The sequence below is a fragment of the Labeo rohita genome, chromosome 25 (assembly GCF_022985175.1).
Source record: "Labeo rohita strain BAU-BD-2019 chromosome 25, IGBB_LRoh.1.0, whole genome shotgun sequence".
In the NCBI taxonomy this organism is placed as follows: domain Eukaryota; kingdom Metazoa; phylum Chordata; class Actinopteri; order Cypriniformes; family Cyprinidae; genus Labeo; species Labeo rohita.
In genome coordinates this window covers 25,076,403-25,096,471 of record NC_066893.1, presented here as the reverse complement: position 1 = coordinate 25,096,471, position 20,069 = coordinate 25,076,403, and the positions used below count along the sequence as shown (strand labels likewise).

The window sequence follows — 20,069 nt, the reverse complement described above, 5'->3', positions numbered from 1 at the left end:
GGGTGAGTAAATGTGCAGCAAATGTGCATGGGTGAACTGTTCCTTTAAAGCAACCTTTCATCAATAATTTTAAATTTGGTATAGTTTATTTACCTTCATATCTGTCTTTCTTCCGTGTAGAACAAAAGGAGTTTGCATAATGCACAAACAGTGACCACACCTGTCAAGTAGGCAAGATTTTATTAAATAACAACTTTGGTCTGTTTCTAAACTTGGAATATAAACTGTGTATGATGCTATTATAGTGCTATTCGTGTCATTTTTGGAGTATGACAATCCTTGGTCCCCATCCACTTTCATTCAACAGAAGAAAAAATGTTGCATAGGTTTGAAATGATGTGAGGGTGAGTAAATGGTTATATTTTTATTCCTAAATAATAATGTCAAAAATCCATCCATCCTGATTTTGGACTCATCAGGAAGAGTAAAGTGTGTGTGCAGGCCGGAGTCGTGCTCCATATCCAGTGACATCCAAACCTGTCCAATGTTCCACCCCGTTGCTCTTCTTTCACTCCATTCTTTGAGGCTGCCTTTCCTTGATCATACAGGATTACAAAACTGGACCAGGAACAGGAATTTGCTAACATCACTTAACAAACGTCACAGTACGGGATATATGTTCTGATGCTGAGGTTATTAGCCAGGAATGTCCTTTAAATTCATTTCCTGCTTTACCAGTGCATGATGCATAGAGGAGGGCAATAAAATAGTCGATAATGAATTAATGACTTTCAATAAACTAATAAACCAAATGCTTTCTGGCTCCAGTTAGGCACTGTAAAATCTGATATAGTAGTATACTGTTATAGAAATTTTTCTAGTATACTGCACTAAGTGGAGAAAAGCAAAACTTATTTTATGATTTATCATATGATTTATATTTGTTAGTGTTGAAGAAATGCATAAATGCACTGTGTGACGCTGAAATCAATACGGATATAGAGTACACGCATGCAGTCCTTATTCAATGTTTCTTAATGAAGTATTAAGTATTATAAATAGTTTTTTTTTTTTTAAATTCAGTATTACATATTTACATTTGTACTTTAAGTTACACGGGTATTTTATTTATTTATTTATTTACATATTTAGTATAATAGCAGTAATGGATAGTCATTACTATATATATATATATATATATATATATATATGCAATAAATACATATATGTGATCCTGTACCACAAAACCAGTCATAAGTAGCATGGGTATATTTGTATCAATAGTCAACAGTACATTGTATATGTGAGAATGATCAGTTTTACTTTTATGCCAAAAATCATTAGGATATTAATTAAAGACCATGTTTCATGGAATTATTTTGTAAGTTACCTACCGTAAATATATGAAAACTTAATTTTTGATTAGTAATATGCATTGCTAAGAACTTAATTTAGACAACTTTAAAGGCGATTTTCTCAATATTTTAATTTTTTTTGCACCCTCAGATTCCAGGTTTTCAAATAGTTGTATCTTGGCCAAATTTTGTCCTATCCTAAAGTTTATTACACATCAATGGAAAGCTTCTTTGTTCAGCTTTTAGATGTATAAAATTGACCCTTATCATTGGTTTTGTGGTCCAGGGTCACAAATGAATAACACAGTTTTCCTTCAATCGTTATCCAAAAAGCATAATTTTATGGAAGAGAAAGAGTGAATTTTATTTAAACATTCCTTTCAGAATGTGCATAAGTAAAGTTATTAAAAGCTATTGTTATTTTTATAAAGCTACAGGGCGAAGCCCTTTAAATAGTCCATGACTAAAATGTTTTGTGTATGTTCCAGAAAGACCGCATTAAAAGTGCATGCGTTCATATGCAGGCTCCGCCCCCTCTCGCATAGCAGGTAGAGTTACGAGCGCGAATCACCTGTCACTCTCGCTCAAGCGCACCTGTTGCATCGTTCTAGACTTTTATCCTCACCTTTATTTTTTTGTTTTTACACTTTTGTCTGTATCAGCAAGGTCGCCTTGCCTACCCAAACCCCCCTCCCGTGTTTGGAGCAAAGTTCGCACCTGTGAGAAAACAGATTGAGATGGAGCCTTGAAGAAGAGTTTTCCTCAGGAGTTTCTGGAAACGAGAGGAATTATCGGCGAAGGACCGTAGATTCTCTGTGCTGAGGGGTAAGAGCGCATTCCTATACGTTATCAAACCCAAGGTCAACACTGAGCACGACGCGACGCGTCAAAACTAGAACGCGTCCGTTATAAGAAGCACACTTGCGATGTTTTGCTTCAGAAGCGTCACGTCCGCTCTTATTTGCGTTTCTGTGCAAATATGAACGGAACGCAAATGCTGGAAATTTGCTTTGGTCAGTCGTGCGATTAAAGAACTAAAAGCATGAGACTCCACAAAGTTTAATCTTCAGAAATGAATTGTGGAAGTTGTATGTTTTACAAGAAAGTAGTATTTCAGTCTTTACAGCTACCTTAAAATTAAATTTTTGATAAAACATTAGGTTAGCCTACTGTTTTTATAATTAATTCTAGCAATTTCTGAGTGAAAATAATTTCTACACACTTTCTTTAGTGTTCTGTATGACATTAACAAATGTCATTTCATTTTATTTAAATCTAGGTCTGGTTTATTAAAACATTCCATGATATATAAATAGAAAAGCCTTTAGGGGTTTCTGGATTATTTATAGCACTTAATTAGCAAACATAATGCTATGTCAATTTAACTTTCCAAAATATAATCAAACAAGATTTTTTTTTTGTCTCACTGCGGTGACAATTCAGTAGATGGAGCTAGAATCAGTCTAAAAACCATCCTGTGATCTGTTTATTCATTTATTGAAAAAGCTTATCACATGCAAAGGTAAGTAAATACCTCTGACCAACTTGGACAGATTCAAAACGATTAGAAAAAAAGGTGTTAATGTTAAACTAATGTCCTGGTGCTCAAAAAACCAGTGATGTAATGCTTAACAAATCAGGTTTTGCAACTTATGTTTGATTACGGTTGACTGGCATTATTTGGAATGATATTCTTATGTGTGCCTTTAAAATTCCCAATAGCTGTTTGACAGTAGAATCCGTTCCAGGTGGACATGACCACATTTTTAAACAACGGCAATGACAGCTTGACCCGAATGCTTGATCAATCCCAAATCTAAATGTTCACCTGACATCAGACTGGCAAACAAGTCACACAAACGTCCCTCTCGATCACAATACGAACAAACACACTTACCATTCACAGAAACCATCACCATTGCAGACGGGGAATAAAAGCCTTTAGCAGACACTCAGGCTTTTTGCTCATGTTTATGTTAAAGCCAATTCACCGCTGCAGGGCAAAGGTCCCGCGGACATTATCTCCGTTTGCACATCTGTTTGAGGAGGCATTACTTCATTTACTGAAGTCAATAAAGGTGAGCTTAATGGTCATGGAGGCTTGACGTTTTTTTGTTTATAGCTTTTAATGATCGCACAGTTCAGAGGTTTGATTCAAATGAGGTTTTGCGGTTTTATTCAGGCCTGGGATCTGATTGGCTGAGAATGTTTAATTGATTGCTTGCTGTAATTCCTCCCACCTCGGTGAATCCATCTGCTGAACCGATGATGTCTAAAAAATGAGCACAATGCACAATAGAGCAGGCCAAGCGGAGACGGTCCCATCAGAGGCTGATTGTTTTTGCTCGGTCACCTAAGCGAAAGCAAATTAAATTACATATCATGTTCCTCGTCAAAAGACGGCGGTGGTGTGTTGAATGTGGGTGGCTTGTTGGTGCACGTTTGCTTGGAAACCGAGGTGGTCATTAACATAAGGTTTAGATCTGACAGATACCAGTATGTGTGTTTTTGTGTGGGGTCTTGATCGGCCAATTCACGCATGTTTTAGTGACTGTCACTTGAACTGGTTTGCTTTGAATTTCATACAGGATGTTAACTGGAATAACAGGAAGAGATAGTGAATTGCACACAGTCATACAAACAAAAAAACATAATTGCATCAGTAATTGTGAGTCATTTTGCTAATTTGTTTCCTTATGTACTTACAGTAAATACAGTCCAAACAATTAAATCATTTTAATTTTGCAATACAGCACTACAAAATGACAACTACATTTTTAAATATATTTTTTAAATATTTTCATATTTTTAATCCACTGATTATATGCCAATTTTTTTGGATAAATTTAAGGATTCTGTTCTCAAATTTTGGTCCATAAAATAAATAAATTGAAAAAAATAAAAATAAAATAATAAAATAATAATAATAATAATAATAATAATAATAACATACACTACCCCTCAAAAAGTTTGGGATCAGTAAGACTTATGTTTTAAGACTCCAGACTAATGTTTCTTAAAGAAGTCTCTTATGCTCATCAAGGCTGCATTTATTTGATCAAAAATACAGAAAAATTGCAAAATGTTATTACAGTATAAAAGAATGTTTTTTATTTTAATATACATTAAAAAATAATTTATTCCTGTGATGCAAAGCTGAATTTTCATCAATTGTTACTCCAGTCTTGAGTGTCACATGCTCCTTCAGAAATCACTCTAAATTCTTTGATCAATAAAAGATTAAAAAGAACAGCAGTTATTTAAAATAGAAAGATTTTCAACAATATACACTATTGTTCAAAAGTTTGGGGCAAGTAAAATTTTTTTTTTTGAGTGTGTGTGTGAAAGAAATTAATATTTTTATTCACCAAGGATGTGTCAAATTAATAAAAAGTGATAGAATAGATGTACATTGTTAGAAAAGATTTACATGATGCTGTAAAATGCTGTAACTTATTTATCAAAGAATCCTGAAAAAAAAGAATCACAGGTTCCAAAAAAATATTTGGAAGCACAACAGTTTACAACATTGATAATTCTAATAATAAATCAGCATATTAGAATGATTTCTGAAGGATCATGTGACACTTAAGACTGGAGTAACAGTTGATGAAAGTTCAGCTTTGCATCACAGGAATAAATTATATTTTAAAGTATATTAAAATACAAACCATTATTTTATATTGTAATATGTTTTTTTTCTGTGTTTTTGATCAAATAAATGAAGTACTGATGAAGCATAAGAGTCTTCTTTAAAAAACATTACAAGTCTTACAGATCCCAAACTTTTGAGTTTTTTAGTTTTATTCTGTTTTAATCATTTGCACTCACATTCTAATTGTAGTTCTGCATTCTGTCTGCTAGCTCAATTAAAATTTTGTTCAAATTCAGGAATTAAAAATACGTAATTTCTGAATATTGCATAACCTGTTGTCGAATCTGATAGTAAACCTGTCAAGTTGATCTTGGGAAACTTCGAATCATTATTCTTTTTTGTGAACAATGTGCGTTTGTTGAGAGCCTAAATTTTTTTGCACACGTTTCCAAATCCCCATAAATTCCTTTGGGCAATAAATGTTGGCATTTGTTCATGCATAGAAATGTCATAGTGGTGAACAGCCGTTCAACCGTGACACCACCAAAGCCAGATTCCTTATGACTTCTGGAACAAATATGTTTCCTTGTGTACTCACGGACACATTCGGTCTTTAGTATTAAAAATAATTAACATCAATCCTATTATTGCAATGCTCTTTTCAAGGACTCTAGACTTTGATCGTTGCTGACACGTCTGCAGATACACACACATGCTGACTGCACTGAAACTCTCTGTTATGAAACATTGTGCTATTCCTTTCTTTAGTTTGTGATTGGTCTGAATTAAGATTTGTCTCATTTGTTCTTTAATGTCTAATAGAGAGTTTTGTTTCAACTAAAGTGTAAGAGTCTCCAGTGATCTCACATGTGTCTTCTGAGATTCAGTAGAACTCTATGCAGATTTGTCTGCAATCAGAATTTAGAATGTTAATGTGATCTCATTAGAACATAATATGAAACACTTGTCATCAAAGTCATCTAAATTACATGATATGCTATGTACATTCATTCTCACAGCTAACACAAATATGTTCTAAGAACATTTTGCTAACAATCCCATTAAGTAAAGAAAGTGTAATTTCTGAATGTCCTTTCGGAAATGTTTTAAAAACCCTGTTTTCTTGGTTATGTGAATGTTAAGGGAACCCCGGGAATAAAGACTTGTATGGCTGAATATAATGTAAATGATGTCTCTTACTGCAATATGTACAGTAGTAGAAAACCCATGAAAGATTTATGTTATTTAAAAAAATCCACATCGTTTTATACATATTTTTGACTATCATTATTTAGATGACGTGAAATGGTTGCACTCAGTGGGGCTACGCTGTAAAAAACACAATTTGTTGAGTCAACATAATTTGTTACCCTGCTGCCCTAAAATTTTAAGTTCAGTCAACTCAAATTTAGTCAGCTTGAAATGTTAAGTTGTACTAAGTGACAATGAAGATATTTGAGTTGACTAATCAAAAAAAATTTAGTTTGTTAAACTTGATGAACTCATGAACTAAGTTGTCAGTTAGTACAACTTAACATTTCAAGTTGACTAAACCTAAAATTTTAAGGCAGCCGGATAACAAATTATTTTAAGTTGACTCAACAAATTGTTTTTTACAGTGTAAATGTCACTATTTTTACCGCAGCACAACTTGGAATACACGATTTAGAAAGTAAAATACTTTATGCGCATAAGGGCGCATTATGCGGCTTTTGGTTGTAATTTTCAGTCGAAGGGCAACAAGAGAAGCGATGCGAGTCTGCTTTTCATAGCGATAAGAAAAATAGAAAAGAATGGGAAGATGCCTGTGGATGAATAAAACTTCCTAAAGACCTGCGTCTTTGTTCTCTCCACTTTAACCCTGATGCTTTTAAGGCTTTTAGTAAACCACAGCTACTGAAAGAGCTTATAAACCGCAGAGACAAGAAATGTTAGATGCCATCCTGGAAGAATGTAAACATGTCAGCACTTGTCATGATGTCACAGGCACTGAAGGAGTATCTCAGTGTGGATTTCACTCGCAATCCGGGGGGTGTTTAGACTCCTGGTGGGGAAAAATCAATGCTACGGCATTTGGTTTATAACTACGCTTATATCCATTGCCACCTGTAAGCTCTTTCAAAAAATAGCATTAATGGTTCCCCCCCATAGTCCAAAATATGTGTAAAATGATGTGGATTTTTTCATCTTTAGTGGGTTTTCTACTACATATTTCAGTAAAAGACATCACTTACTTATTAGGCCAAACAAGTCTTAATACCTGGGGTTCTCTTAAAGGAGAAGTCCACTTCCAGAACAGAAATTGACAAAATATACTCACCCCTTGTCATCCAAGATGTTGATGTCTTTCTTTCTTCAGTCTTCAATTATGTTTTTTGAAAAAAACATTTCAGGATTTTTCTCCATGTAGTGGACTTCTATGGTGGCCCGAGTTTGAACTTCCAAAATACAGTTTAAATGCGGCTTCAAATGATGTGGTTGTAAACAAAGCCGAGGAAGAAGGGTTTAATCTAGTGAAACGATCGGTTGTTTTCATAAAAATAATACAATTTATATACTTTTTAATGTCAAACACTCGTCTTTTTTTCCGGTTCATGACAGTTAGGGTATGTCGAAAAACTCCCATCTCGTGTTCTCTCTCAACTTCAAAATCGTCATTTTACCTTTTTTTGTTAAGGGTGTTTGATCTTCTTTGCATGTTCACTTTGCAAAGACTGGGTCGGTACTTCTGCAGCGATATAGTATGATTTTGAAATTATTTTTGAAGTTGAGGGAGAAAATACGATTGTCGAGTATTTCGAAACGAGTTTTTCGACATACCCTAACTGTCTTGAGCCAGAATACACAGAGTTCAGGGAGAGCGAGACAAGATGAGCGTTTGAGATTAAAAAGTATTTAAATTGTATTTTTTAAATGAAATTAACTGATTGTTTCGCTAGATAAGACCCTTCTTCCTCAGCTGGGATCGCTTACAACTGCATTTGGGATCGTTTGAAGCCACATTTAAACTGCATTTTGGAAGTTCAAACTCGGGGCACCATATCAGTTCATTACGTGGAGAAAAATCCTGAAATGTTTCCCTCTTTAAGTCTGAAGAAAGAAAGACATGAACATCCTGGATGACAAGGGGATGAGTACATTATCTGTAAATTGTTGTTCTGGAAGTGGACTTCTCCTTTTAGCCAAACAAGTCCTAATACCTGAGGGTCTCTTAAAAGGGAACATTCCGTTTATTATTTTGCTAACATTAATGGAATGTTACACTTAAAAATAAAGGTGCTTTTAAAGGTTTTTCACAGCAATACCATAGAAGAACCATTTTTGACTCCACAAAGAACCATTCAGTCAAAGGTTCTTTAAAGAACCATCTCTTTCTTACCTTTTTATAACCTTCTTTCACCACAAAGAACCTTTCGTGAAACTGAAAGATGTTAAAGATTCTATATGAAACCATTTAGTCAGAAATGGTTCTTCTATGGCATTGTGAAACACCTTTGTTTTTAAGAGTGTACATTTCTACCAAATGTTATTTCTGAATGTCCTCTGAACCATCCAGTTTTTTTAAAGTTTCAATTTGTTTTGGTCATGCAAACATTCCATTTTATAAATTTCCTAACTTTACAGGAACGTTGCTTTTGAATGTTCTTTTAGTAACATTAAACAAACATTAGATATGCATGCAGCTAAAATGTTTCAGAAAATGTTCTATGAACAATGTATAAATAACGTTTTTCAAAACATTACTAAAGTAAAGTAACTAACAATGTTATGCTAAAGTTTTCGGAATGTTCTCTGAACATTTCAAAATGTCCAGTTTTTTAAATGTTTTAAAAACTTTTTTTGGTAATACTTTACAGTAAGTTTCATTATTTAACATTAGTTAACTAGTTAAGATGAAGTAAGAATGAACAATACTTATACAGTATTTATTAATCTTAATGTTAATTTCAGCATTGATTTTAATAATGCATTACATTATTAAAATCACAAGTTGTGTTTGTTAACTTTAATAAATGCACTGTGAACATGATCAAACAATAAACGACTGTATTTTTATTAACTAACATTAACAAAGATTAATAAATAGTGTAATAAATGTATTGTTCAGTGTTCATTCATGTTAGTTAATACATTAGCTAATGTTGACAAATGACACCTTATTGTAAAGGTTTTCCCTTTTTTTTCTAGTTATATGAACGTTAGTGGAACATGCAGAAATTATAGGAACATTATTTTTGAATGTTCTCTGGACATTTTAAAACAAATAGTAACATTTAAAAAGTTAAAAGGAATTTCCAACTAAAATATGTTTCAGAAATAAAATGTTCCATGAACAATGTATAAATGTTTTTGCGCTAACATTTTGCAAACATTATTAAACACCAGATTCATTCAGTTAACATCACTGGAAGAATGTTTGTTCAGAACTTTGAGAGAACATTAGCAGAACATTAGACAAAGTTTTGAAAACATTCCTTGTTAGATGGGATACTCTAAATGAAACTCTTTACTCATTTGTATCTGTTTTTATTTCTCCTCAAACATTTTTGAAGAAACATCTGAGAGAAAAGCTTATGCTTGAGTGAAAAGTCTCTTGAACTAAGAAAAAGCAACTTCGGATGAATTCTGGCAGGTTGTTCAGTGTGTAGCGGATACAGGGAACTGGACTCTGATGCAGTGATAGATTAGTGTTAGATCAGGTTGCTTGATGGACACTGTTCGGATTCTTGTTTTTGGCTCAAAATGTCATGAGATGTTAAAATTTAAAGCTGAAGTCATGTTTGACCTGACATGAAACCTGTTTAGCCATGTTTTGCAGTTGGGACCACTATAAACTAGCGACACTCTTTCACATTTAATCATTTTGAAGAAAAAGCAATAATTTCCCAAACACTGGAGAAATGCAGATCAACAATCGCAAACTCTGGCCATTAAACAAAACAGCCTGGACAAACAAAGCTGAACCCAAATGAAAGGTGGAGTGGGTGGAAACAACAATGAGCGCTTAGGGTTAAAAACAAGTCCAGGAGTGGTGGAGGCGTGTGACGCGGCCTTAAATAGGCACGTTGTGAGAGGAAAGTTTGGACCGGCCTCAAAATGCCAGTTCATTCATCCGCTCAGGTGTGTCAAATACCACAGGACTTGAGTCAATGAGCCTGCAGTCTGTATAAACCTGGTTTAAAGAGAGCAGCCATTTATATTCACCTTGAGAAAACATGAGCTGTGGGAAATACTTTTGAAAAGATGACACAATGTACTACCAGTGCATTATTGCACTGCTCCTAATAAAATAAACAATAGTGTTACGTCAGTCATTTTTATGCAAAGTAATGCTAACCTGGTCAAGATTCATGTATGATACTACAAAAGATTTCTATTTCAAATAAATGTTATTTACACAATGAGAAACAATGTATCACACTTTTCACAAAAATATGAAGCAGCCCAAATGTTTTCAGTGATAAAAATAAGAAGTTTCTTGAAAAGCAAATCAGCATATCAGAATGATTTCTGAAGGATCATGTGACACTAAAGACGAGTAATGATGCGGAAAATGCTGTGCATCACAGAAATAAATGACATTTTAATAAATATTCACATAGAAAACAGCCATTTTTTTTGTAAATGTAATAATATTTCACAACAGTACCATTTTCCTGTGTTAGTCAACAGTATGTGCCTCAGCAACAATATTTTTAGATAATTTCTGAAAAATTCTGCTTTAAAACACCAATTCACACAGCATTACCTCACAGATTTGCATAATAAAAGAGCCAACCTTGTCTGATATTATTGTGGAACTAACAGTTGGTAAGTCAGGACTAGTCAGAAAGGTGTTTTTAGGGTAGACTTAATCACTGTCATTTTTCCTCACCGAGAGACACCTAGGTGACTAGCAGGTGTTTTTTTTAATTCAAAGTGGTATTGTCTTTTGCTGTGAATAACTGTTGTAGTTTGCCTGCAGTGACTAGTCATTGCATGCAGAGTAGACAGTTTCGTTCTTATAACGGCAACAGTTCACACAATGGCAACTTTCCTTTATTTAATATTTTAGATTTAGTATTTTTAATGACAGTGGTTTAATGGATGAATAAATGTGAAAAGAAACTTAGTGGTTTAGACTTATTGTAGTGGATTACATATTTATTTATTTATTTTTTAATAAAATCAAGTTTTTTTTTAACAGAATCTTACCAGCAATTACTTATTTTCATAATTTCTCCACTTTTTAAAAGTTGTGTAAACAACAAATTCTTAAAATAATATTTACGGAATGTTCTTGTAACTTCATTAATGTTTAATATATGTTCTTGTGATGCTGAGAGGGCGCATTCTTAAAATATAAAAAATGGGTGTTTTAAGTGATGTTTTATTAACAAATTTCGGGAGAAGCACATACAGATTAACTCGGCCAATTCACCATAAGCAATTACATCATCCATCCCGCCGGCCCGGGAGGACGCCCATAAATAAACTAAGCAGCCTTACCTTCCTCATCTCTAGTCGTCAGCATCCCTCCTTCACCCCGACTCCTCCCCATTAACCCTTCTGGGGGGTAAGTGCGGAGTCGAGCTCGGACCCCTTTCCCCAGACAGCATGCCAAATACGCATACTTTTATTCCTCATTGTTGTCTGTAGGGCGAACTCGTGAAACTTAAGAACATTCAAATGTAACATTCTCATAATGTTTTCAAAATGATGGAATGGAATGTTTCTCTAATGTTTTAATATCCAAGAAGAAATGTTCTTTAAACATAAAAATGGGTGCTTTGAATGCTGAGAGACATTCAGTTCAGTTGATGATACATATCATTGCAAAGCAACTTTACAGCAAATTAAAGTTTTTATAGTATATTTAGTAGTAGCTTACTAGTGGTGACTGTGTCAAGTAAGTTAATGTACATATGGCAGAGATGTACGGTAAAGATGAATTAATGATGTAATCAAACAGACAAAGAACACTATAAATTAGTAGCAAAATTCGGTAGTGCTGTATGTTGTTTCAGGGCTGGCATCATCTGAAGTCCTCTGAGAGGTTGGCATCATCTCTTCTTAAGTGCTCTGGATCTGGATCTGAACCTTGTAAATTCCTAGTTACCACGGGATGTCAATCCCATGGCAGAAAGAACAGAGAACAAATACAGTAGGAACATAATTAGCGTAGCTGCTGTGCAAACCAAGCAAAGAAGATTTGTTCAACCAGAGCTAAAGGATTAATAATGTGCATTTGATCAGATATAACTGCGGTAAAAGTTTATGAGATGCATTATTTGAATGTTTGGCTAAAAAGATGAGTCTTTAATCTAGATTTAAAAAGAGAGTCCGATTCATATGTAACTGGATTAATATTTGATTTATGTTCTCTTTATGTTGAGAGGAAATGTTCACAAAGTATAAAAAATGGTTGTTGTAAACATTAAGAGAACAGTCAAACGTAACATTCTCATAATGTTTTCAAAATGATGGAATGGAATGTTTCTCTAATGTTTAAATAACCAAAAAGAAATGTTCTTTAAATATAAAAATGGGTGTTTTCAACGCTGAGAGAATGTTTAAATGTAACGTTATTAATATTTGATATATGTTCTAATATACGTTTTTAAATTTTTTAAGAACATTCAAATGTAACATTCTCATAATGTTTTCAAAATGATGGAATGGAATGTTTCTCTAATGTTTAAATAACCAAAAAGAAACATTCTTTAAATATAAAAATGGGTGTTTTGAACGCTTAGAGAATGTTTAAATTAAAAAACGGGTGTTTTAAGCATTGTGAGAACATTCAAATGTAACATTCTCATAATGTTTTCAAAATGATGGAATGGAATGTTTCCCTAATGTTTGAATAACCAGGTAGAAGTGTTCTTTATATATGAATGTAAAAATGGATGTTTTAAATGCTGAGAGAACATTCAAATGTAACAATATTTCAGGAAACATTTTAAAAATATAAAAAATTGGGTGCTTTATATGTTGAGAGAACATTAAAATGTAACATTCTCAATGTTCAATTCAAAATGATGAAATGAAATGTTTCTCTAATATTCGAATAATAAAGTAGATACGTTTTTTTTTTTGAACGCTGAGAGAACATTCAAATGTAATGTTATTAATATTTGATATATGTTCTCTTTATGTTGGATATAAAAAATGGCTGTTTTATATGTTGAGAGAACATTCAAATGTAACATTCTCATACTGTTTTCAAATGGAATAGAATGTTTCTCTAATGTTTAAATAACCAAGCAAAAACGTTCTTTAAATATAAAAATGGGTGTTGAGTGCTGACACAATGTTTAAATATAACATTGTTAATATTTGATATTTGTTCTCTTTATGTTGAGAGAAAACATTCTTAAAATATAAAAAATGGGTGTTATATATTGAGAGAACATTCAAATGTAACATTTGTAACAAATGTAACAATGATAAAATAGAATGTTCCTATAATGTTCACATAACCAGGAAGAAATGTCTTGCAAAAAAAAAAAAAAAAAAAAAAAAACTATTTAACTACTAACTATTTAAAACTATTTTCGTATCTTAATGGGAATGTTAGCAAAATGTTCTCAGTTGACATTGAAAAACAAACTATTCTAGTCAACGGACGTAGGTGTGAAACTCTTCCGTGTGGTATCAGCGCTATGTGTTTGTATGATACGGATAAAACTTTACATAGTCAAATGCTTATGTGCAGAGCTTTCATATGTGTTTTGTTCTGAGAGCAGCCTTTGTTTTTCACTTTGCTTAAAGTTCAGGATTTCACTGATGCAGCAGTTTTCAGACCATTGCAAAGGGACTCAGTGTCCCGTAGTGCTTGTGTGACTCCAAATGGCCTGTAATATATAAAGTTTTATCTATAAGTCTCTGATTGGTCAAAGCGGGTAGTTTATTGTCTGGCTTAAGTGGTCTGTTGTAGTGCGTGTTTATCTAGTTTTTTCTCTTTGATCTGAATGGACAAGTAATGGACAGACTGCTTTCAATCGTAAAGCAACAATAGTAGCTGAGATTTATTGACACGAGATGATTGAAATCATCAGAGTTTATATTTGAAGCAAACCGTTGTTTGTGTTTGCGTGTGCCTTTTGTGTAAATGACAAGTGAGAACATCCGATGAGGCTCTTATCTGCTTTTTGACACACAGATATCTCTGAATATCGACCGAATGGCAGTGTTGCTATCATTATCACAGTAAGTTTTACATTTCTGTGCAGTTCATTATGCAGAAACAAAGGTAATTTGCTCTTTATTTGGTTTTGAGAAGGACCCAAAGCATTGGAAAGTGTAGCTAAAATGTGCAGAGCTTTACTGAAACATGTACGTCTCATTTTATTGCAGTTCAAGTAAATGTTTAATGTGCACACTCAACAGATCTTATGATTTGTTGTTTGAAGGTTTTGTGTTACTTTTTAAGCGTTTAGGCTCATAGCATCAGTTTTGTTTTCCCCAAACAAACCCAGTGATACTGGATATCGTTCAGATTAAGGCCAATGATCTCTTCTGCTCACCAAGCCTGCATTTATTTGATCTAAAGTACAGCAAAAACAGTAAAATTTTGAAATATTTTTACTATTTAAAAAAACGCTTTCTATTTGAATATATTTTAAAATGTAAAATGTAATTTATTTCCGCATCATTACTCCAGTCTCATGATCCTTTAGAAATCATTCTAATATTCTGAACAAAAAATGTTTCTTGAACAGCAAATCAGCGTATTAGAATGATTTCTGAAGGATCTTGTGACACTGAAGATTGGAGTAATAATACTGAAAATTCAGCTTTGATCACAGGAATAAATTACATTTTAACATATATTGAAATAGAAAGCAGTTATTTTAAATAGCAAAAATATTTCATAATATTACTGCTTTTGCTGTATTTAGCAATAATATATAATTTACTTTATATAATTTACAAATTATGCACTTTTTTCCTCTGCATATTAATTATTCAAGATCTGTAAGAGTTATATATAAAACATGAAAACTGTCCATGTAACGTGAATTGTTCCAAAACGTTGGGCTAATGTTGTATAAATGTTGTGTATATGTTTTTAAATATATTTTTTAATATTAAATGCAAGTTCTCACAATGAAATAAGAAAACATTCTTGGTAAAGCATTATTTGAACTGTTTGAAGATTTTTTTCCACCATAAAAATTACAAATAATTCCTAAAATGTAGCAGTTTTTAGTTCTGAATGAGTCAAATAAAGTGGATGGTACTGTATGATGTATTTTGAAACAGTAGTTTTAAAGGTTCCAACGTTATTCTCAAATCAATGTTTGATGTTACTTCTATCACCATGGTTTGATTAGTTTTTTGTTTTTGAACATAAACTTTCTGTTTGAAAACAAATAATACATGCATATTGATTATTGAAGAGCTGAGCAAATTGCAGACGGGATGCAGACAGTCAGTTCATGCTCTGTTTGAGACATTTATGCTTCTTCAAAGGGGTCATGTGCCTCAAGAGTCACACAGAGATGAATTATTCACAGCAGCCAGGATGGAGAAAGAAAGAAACAATGGAAAGGCCTTTGAAAGAGAGAAGGGTGGAGGCGTGGAAAAAACAAAAATAGCACAGTGATTAGCGAGAGATTAAGACCAAGTAAACTGACAGTTTGTGACAAGTTAAAGAGGCAGTTAAAGACTCATTAGTGCATTACTGCAGAATTCAGACACACCCTAAGGGCAGTTTAGGGAGAATAATACAGTACAAAAATGAAGTTTGGTCTTACTGTACTGCTGCGCTGTGTGTTTCATTTGCTGTGTTTGGTGTTAATGACCTGTCTCTTTTTGTCACAGGTGGATGTCGTAGAACATGAATGTTTTGGGGACCCCAACAAAACCAAGCAAGTAAGTCTCAGACTCAAACCATACTCTAATACACTAATAAAAAAGGTTGAAAATGTCTACATCCAAGATGTAGATGAGTTTTTTCTCTTTTAGAACAGATTTGGAGGAATGTAGCATTACACTTGCTCACCAATGGATGTGAATGGGTGCCGTCAGAATGAGAGTCCAAACAGCTGATAAAAACATCAAAATAATTCACAAATGACTCCAGTCTATTAATTAACATCTTGTGAAGCCAAGTGTGTTTTTACTTTAAATCATTTCTTCCAGCTAAAATATCCTTTATCCATAATATTGCTTTTTTTTTTAAAGTGGAAATCTGCACCAATAAAGCACTGTTTACATGCAAAACCTGTCTAAAATGGTTGTAAACAAATATGTTTGTGGATTTTGATGTGAGAGGGCAACATGAAATAGACTTGTTTACTGGGGAAAGTGTGAGAATATATTATGGACTCATATTCTGGCCAGAAATGAGGGTTTGAAATTATGATCTTGAAATTATGAAAACGCCATAATGATATTACTTGTGGACTCCCATTCTGACGGCACCCATTCACATCCATTGGTGAGTAAGTGATGTAATGCTAATTTCTGATGAAAAAACTAAATTATATATATCTTGGATGGTTTGAGAGTGGGTAAATTTTCAACAAATGTTCATTTTTGGGTAATATTTTAAACTATAAATGTAGTTGCAAGCAGCGATTATATTATGTTTTGTAATGTTTATGACTGTTACAGTGCCAATCTCCTTAAAATTTCGTATGCTTGTTTAGAATCACCTGTCGCATGTGCTTACCAGGTTTTGTGAAGTTTTGAGTTTTCCTTTAGGCTTTATAGGACTTTGGGTATATTTGGACAGGCCCCTTTTCTAAACGACCCCATTATAGCTTCTCAAAGAGTAAATTCCAACATTTTTTTTGATAATTACTCGCCTAGAGCATCCAGAGAATTGTATGGCAGTGATTTTTTTTTTCCAGATTGAGTGAAAAAAGTAGGACTTGTTTGCAAAAGTAGTTTTTTTTTAACATCTTCTCAATCATTTAAGAAACAATTTGATTGACAGCAGTGGTTTTAGAGGCAACGTCTGGAATGAGGAGTTCTGTCATAAAGTATGAATATCACATGCATAAGCGAAACAATGTGCAATGCACAATCAATTACACCCTTGAAAAAAAAGCGAGATATCGCCAGGGGCCAATTTCTTTTGAATTTCTCACAGACCTTTGGGGCCTTGAGTCAAACAGGCCCACCTAGATTCTCAAACTCAAACTTCATCGGCCAATGGAGGGCAGATACTTGTGGCACCTTGGATCAAGCAATTTTTTTATGTTTATAGGACAAATAGTTCGTAGTTATAGCCATTTTTTGTGTTTTTTCCCTCTTATAGCGCCACCAAGTGGCTAAGCTCCATGATTTTTGTCCCGAGATCTCAGATTGAGCTCTTACACAAGTGTTCTGAGTTTGGCGAGGATATCTCATTTTGTTCAGGAGTTATAGGCATTTTACTAAAAGTGGCCCTGCTCCTTTCAAACATTTTGGCATCCCTTTGCTTTTTTTGGATCATTTTTGATATTCAGAGAATCCAGAGAATCTGTCTGCACTGGTTTGGTACCAATTGGGCGAAAAACCTAGGACTAGTTTGCGAAAGTAAGTTTTGCAAAAAATCCAAAATACCAGAAAATTTCACTCAATCACAATTGAGTGATTGTGTACTTTTGATCACTATAGTGCCCCCGCCAGGCCGATTGGGGCGAGCCTTGGTGACGTTGTAGGCGGTGTGAGTACTACCATCCTTCCAAATTTCAAGTCTCTGTGACTTACAGTTTGGTCTGCTCGATCAATCTTACGCAGAGCTCACTGATCCGTGACCATTCTTACAATTACAATAGGGTTTCAGTGGTTTCAGGGTCAATTTCTTTCAAATTTCTCACAGACCTTTGGGGCTGTAATTCAAACAGGCCCCCTGAGATTTGTTTCGATCTGCCTCCGTTAACAATGTCTAAGAGGTGCTCAGATTTCATTGGCCAGTAGTTGCTTTTTTTTTTTTAAGATACTTTGAGCGATTTCATACTTTTGATCACTATAGTGCCCCCGTTAGGCCGATTGGGGCGAGCCTTGGTGACGTTGTAGGTGGTGTGAGTACTACCATCCCTCCAAATTTCAAGTCTCTATGACTTACAGCTTGGTCTGCACAATCATTTTTACATGGAGATCGCTGAGCCGTAATCAGTCTAACAGTGACAGTAAGGATCTTCCTAGTGAGCTGTGTTACAAAGCATAAGAGGTCAGCATGCTTACAGTGCATTTGTGTACTGTATATGTAGCATGTTCCTGGCATTATGCATGTAAAAATTAATGTAGCTTTTGCTAATGTTTTTTGGACCTACACACACCTAACCAAACATCCCGTAGTTAGTGATTTTTTTTGTGAGATTGTGTGTGTGTATGTATATTACAGTCTTACTTAACAGAGCAGCACTGTTTGGGAATGTTTGCCTTTCCTGCCCTGTTGGAAACAACCTGTCTCTGTCTCTCTCTCTTACCCCCTTCCCTCACTCCCATATGCTCTCACAACCTGTGGATCTTTCTAATCAGACTTGCTCAGTCTGTGTCCAGTGTTCACATTAGACCAGGACAGAGAGTGTGTGCCGTCTGGAGTATTGAAATCTAAACTAAACTGTAAAGTAAAGTAATGAAGGGCAGACACCGTCCTCCACCCTCCTCATCATCTTCTCCTTTTCTTTGCAGTGGGGTGGCCAGATCGGACAGCAAGATCAGTGCCAAAACCCTGTTCGGTAAGTAAACGTCTTATTTATTAGTGAATTAAAGGTGTTGTGAGCCATTTCATCTGTTTAGCTTTGTTAATAAAATAAATAAAAAATAATAAAAAAATAAAATATTTTTAAAAATATTTTTATGTTTATAACATAAACATTATTTAAAAATCAGTGCCAAAACCCTGTTTGGTAAGTAAATGTCATATTAAATTGTGAATTAAAGGTGCTGTGAGCCGTTTCATCCAGTTTGCTTTGAAAATAAAATAAAATAAAATAAAATAAAAATATTTTTTATAAAAATATAAATGATATATTTAAAGATTAAAATTTTTTTTTTTTTTTTTTTTCATTTTTATATATTTAAAAAATATATAATTTTATATTTATTTTAGTTTAAGTAAAATAAAATAAATTATGTTATTTCAGCTAGGTGCTTTTAGCCATTTTATTTTTTATTTGTTGTTGTTAAATAAATTAACATGAAAAATAAAGTAAAGTATTTGAATTCAAATACAAAAAAAGTATATTTGACTTCAAGTAAAAAAAGTATTATTAAAATAAAATAAAAAATATATTTTTAAATAAAAATAAAGTTAAAAATGATATATTTAAAAATCAGTGTTCAAGACCCTGTTCGGTAAGTAAATGTCATATTCATTTGTGAATTAAAGGTGCTGGGAGTTATTTCATCCTGTTTGTACAATACAATACAATACAATACAATACAATACAATACAATACAATACAATACAATACAATACAATAAAATAAAATAAAATAATTGTTTTAAGTAATAATAAGTATAATAAGTTTTTTTTAAATATATATTTTTTCTTTTTTATATATATTTAAAAATGATATATTTATATATTTATTTTAGATTAAGTAAAATAAAAGTAATTGTTTTATTTTAGCTAGGTGCTTTTAGCCATTTTATTTTTTATTTGTTTAATTATTTTATATATATATAAAGCACTTTTAACATGTTTTGTAAGCAAAAAATGGTAAAAAAAAAAGGCCTTAATTTTGAAACAAAAACATACTTGTTTTTAAATAAATAACATGAAAAATAAAATAAAGTTTTTTAATCTTTATTTTAAAAAATTACAATATGTGCTTGGAATTACCGTATGTGCCAAAACAAATAATAAGCTCATTTTTAAATAAAATAAAATATTCAACTTTAAATACAATAAAATAATTTATTTAAATTAAATATTAAATATACATGTAAATGTATAAATGTTTTTATAAACTCCAAGTTGCTATTGTAAAAAAAAAAAAAAAAAAAAAAAAAAAAAGCTCCTAAAGCAAATATAATGAGCATTATTTATAAAACAAACAATTACTCATTTTACATTTAGTCCTTCGCTAATGTTTGCACTGAAAACAATGCAACAATTTACGCAATAACAGTTTTACAAATGATTTACACACCAATTTGTTCTGCTTGTACAAGGCCAATGTGTACCTGTGACGTAGTTGTGTTTGGATGAGGTTTAAAATGTGTTTCTACGGCTTTTCCCTCCTCTGTGA

The 20,069-nt window shown here is 33.0% G+C and overlaps 1 protein-coding gene across 2 annotated transcripts in view; it reads left to right on the top strand.

Annotated features, from left to right (window-relative positions):
* The first annotated feature begins 1,853 nt into the window (after window positions 1-1,853).
* eps8l2 (EPS8 like 2) overlaps window positions 1,854-20,069 on the top strand; it is a 53,272-nt gene continuing 35,056 nt past the window's right edge. Inside the window, exons 1-3 of one of the 2 annotated variants that reach the window (XM_051100373.1) lie at window positions 1,854-2,120; window positions 15,700-15,750; window positions 18,505-18,551. In XM_051100373.1, coding sequence (XP_050956330.1) covers window positions 15,716-15,750; window positions 18,505-18,551 — 82 coding nt within the window. In that variant the 5' untranslated portion in view covers window positions 1,854-2,120; window positions 15,700-15,715. Of the gene's footprint in view, window positions 2,121-15,699; window positions 15,751-18,351; window positions 18,552-20,069 lie in introns of those variants that run through there. The other variant, XM_051100372.1, reaches the window with a different exon arrangement.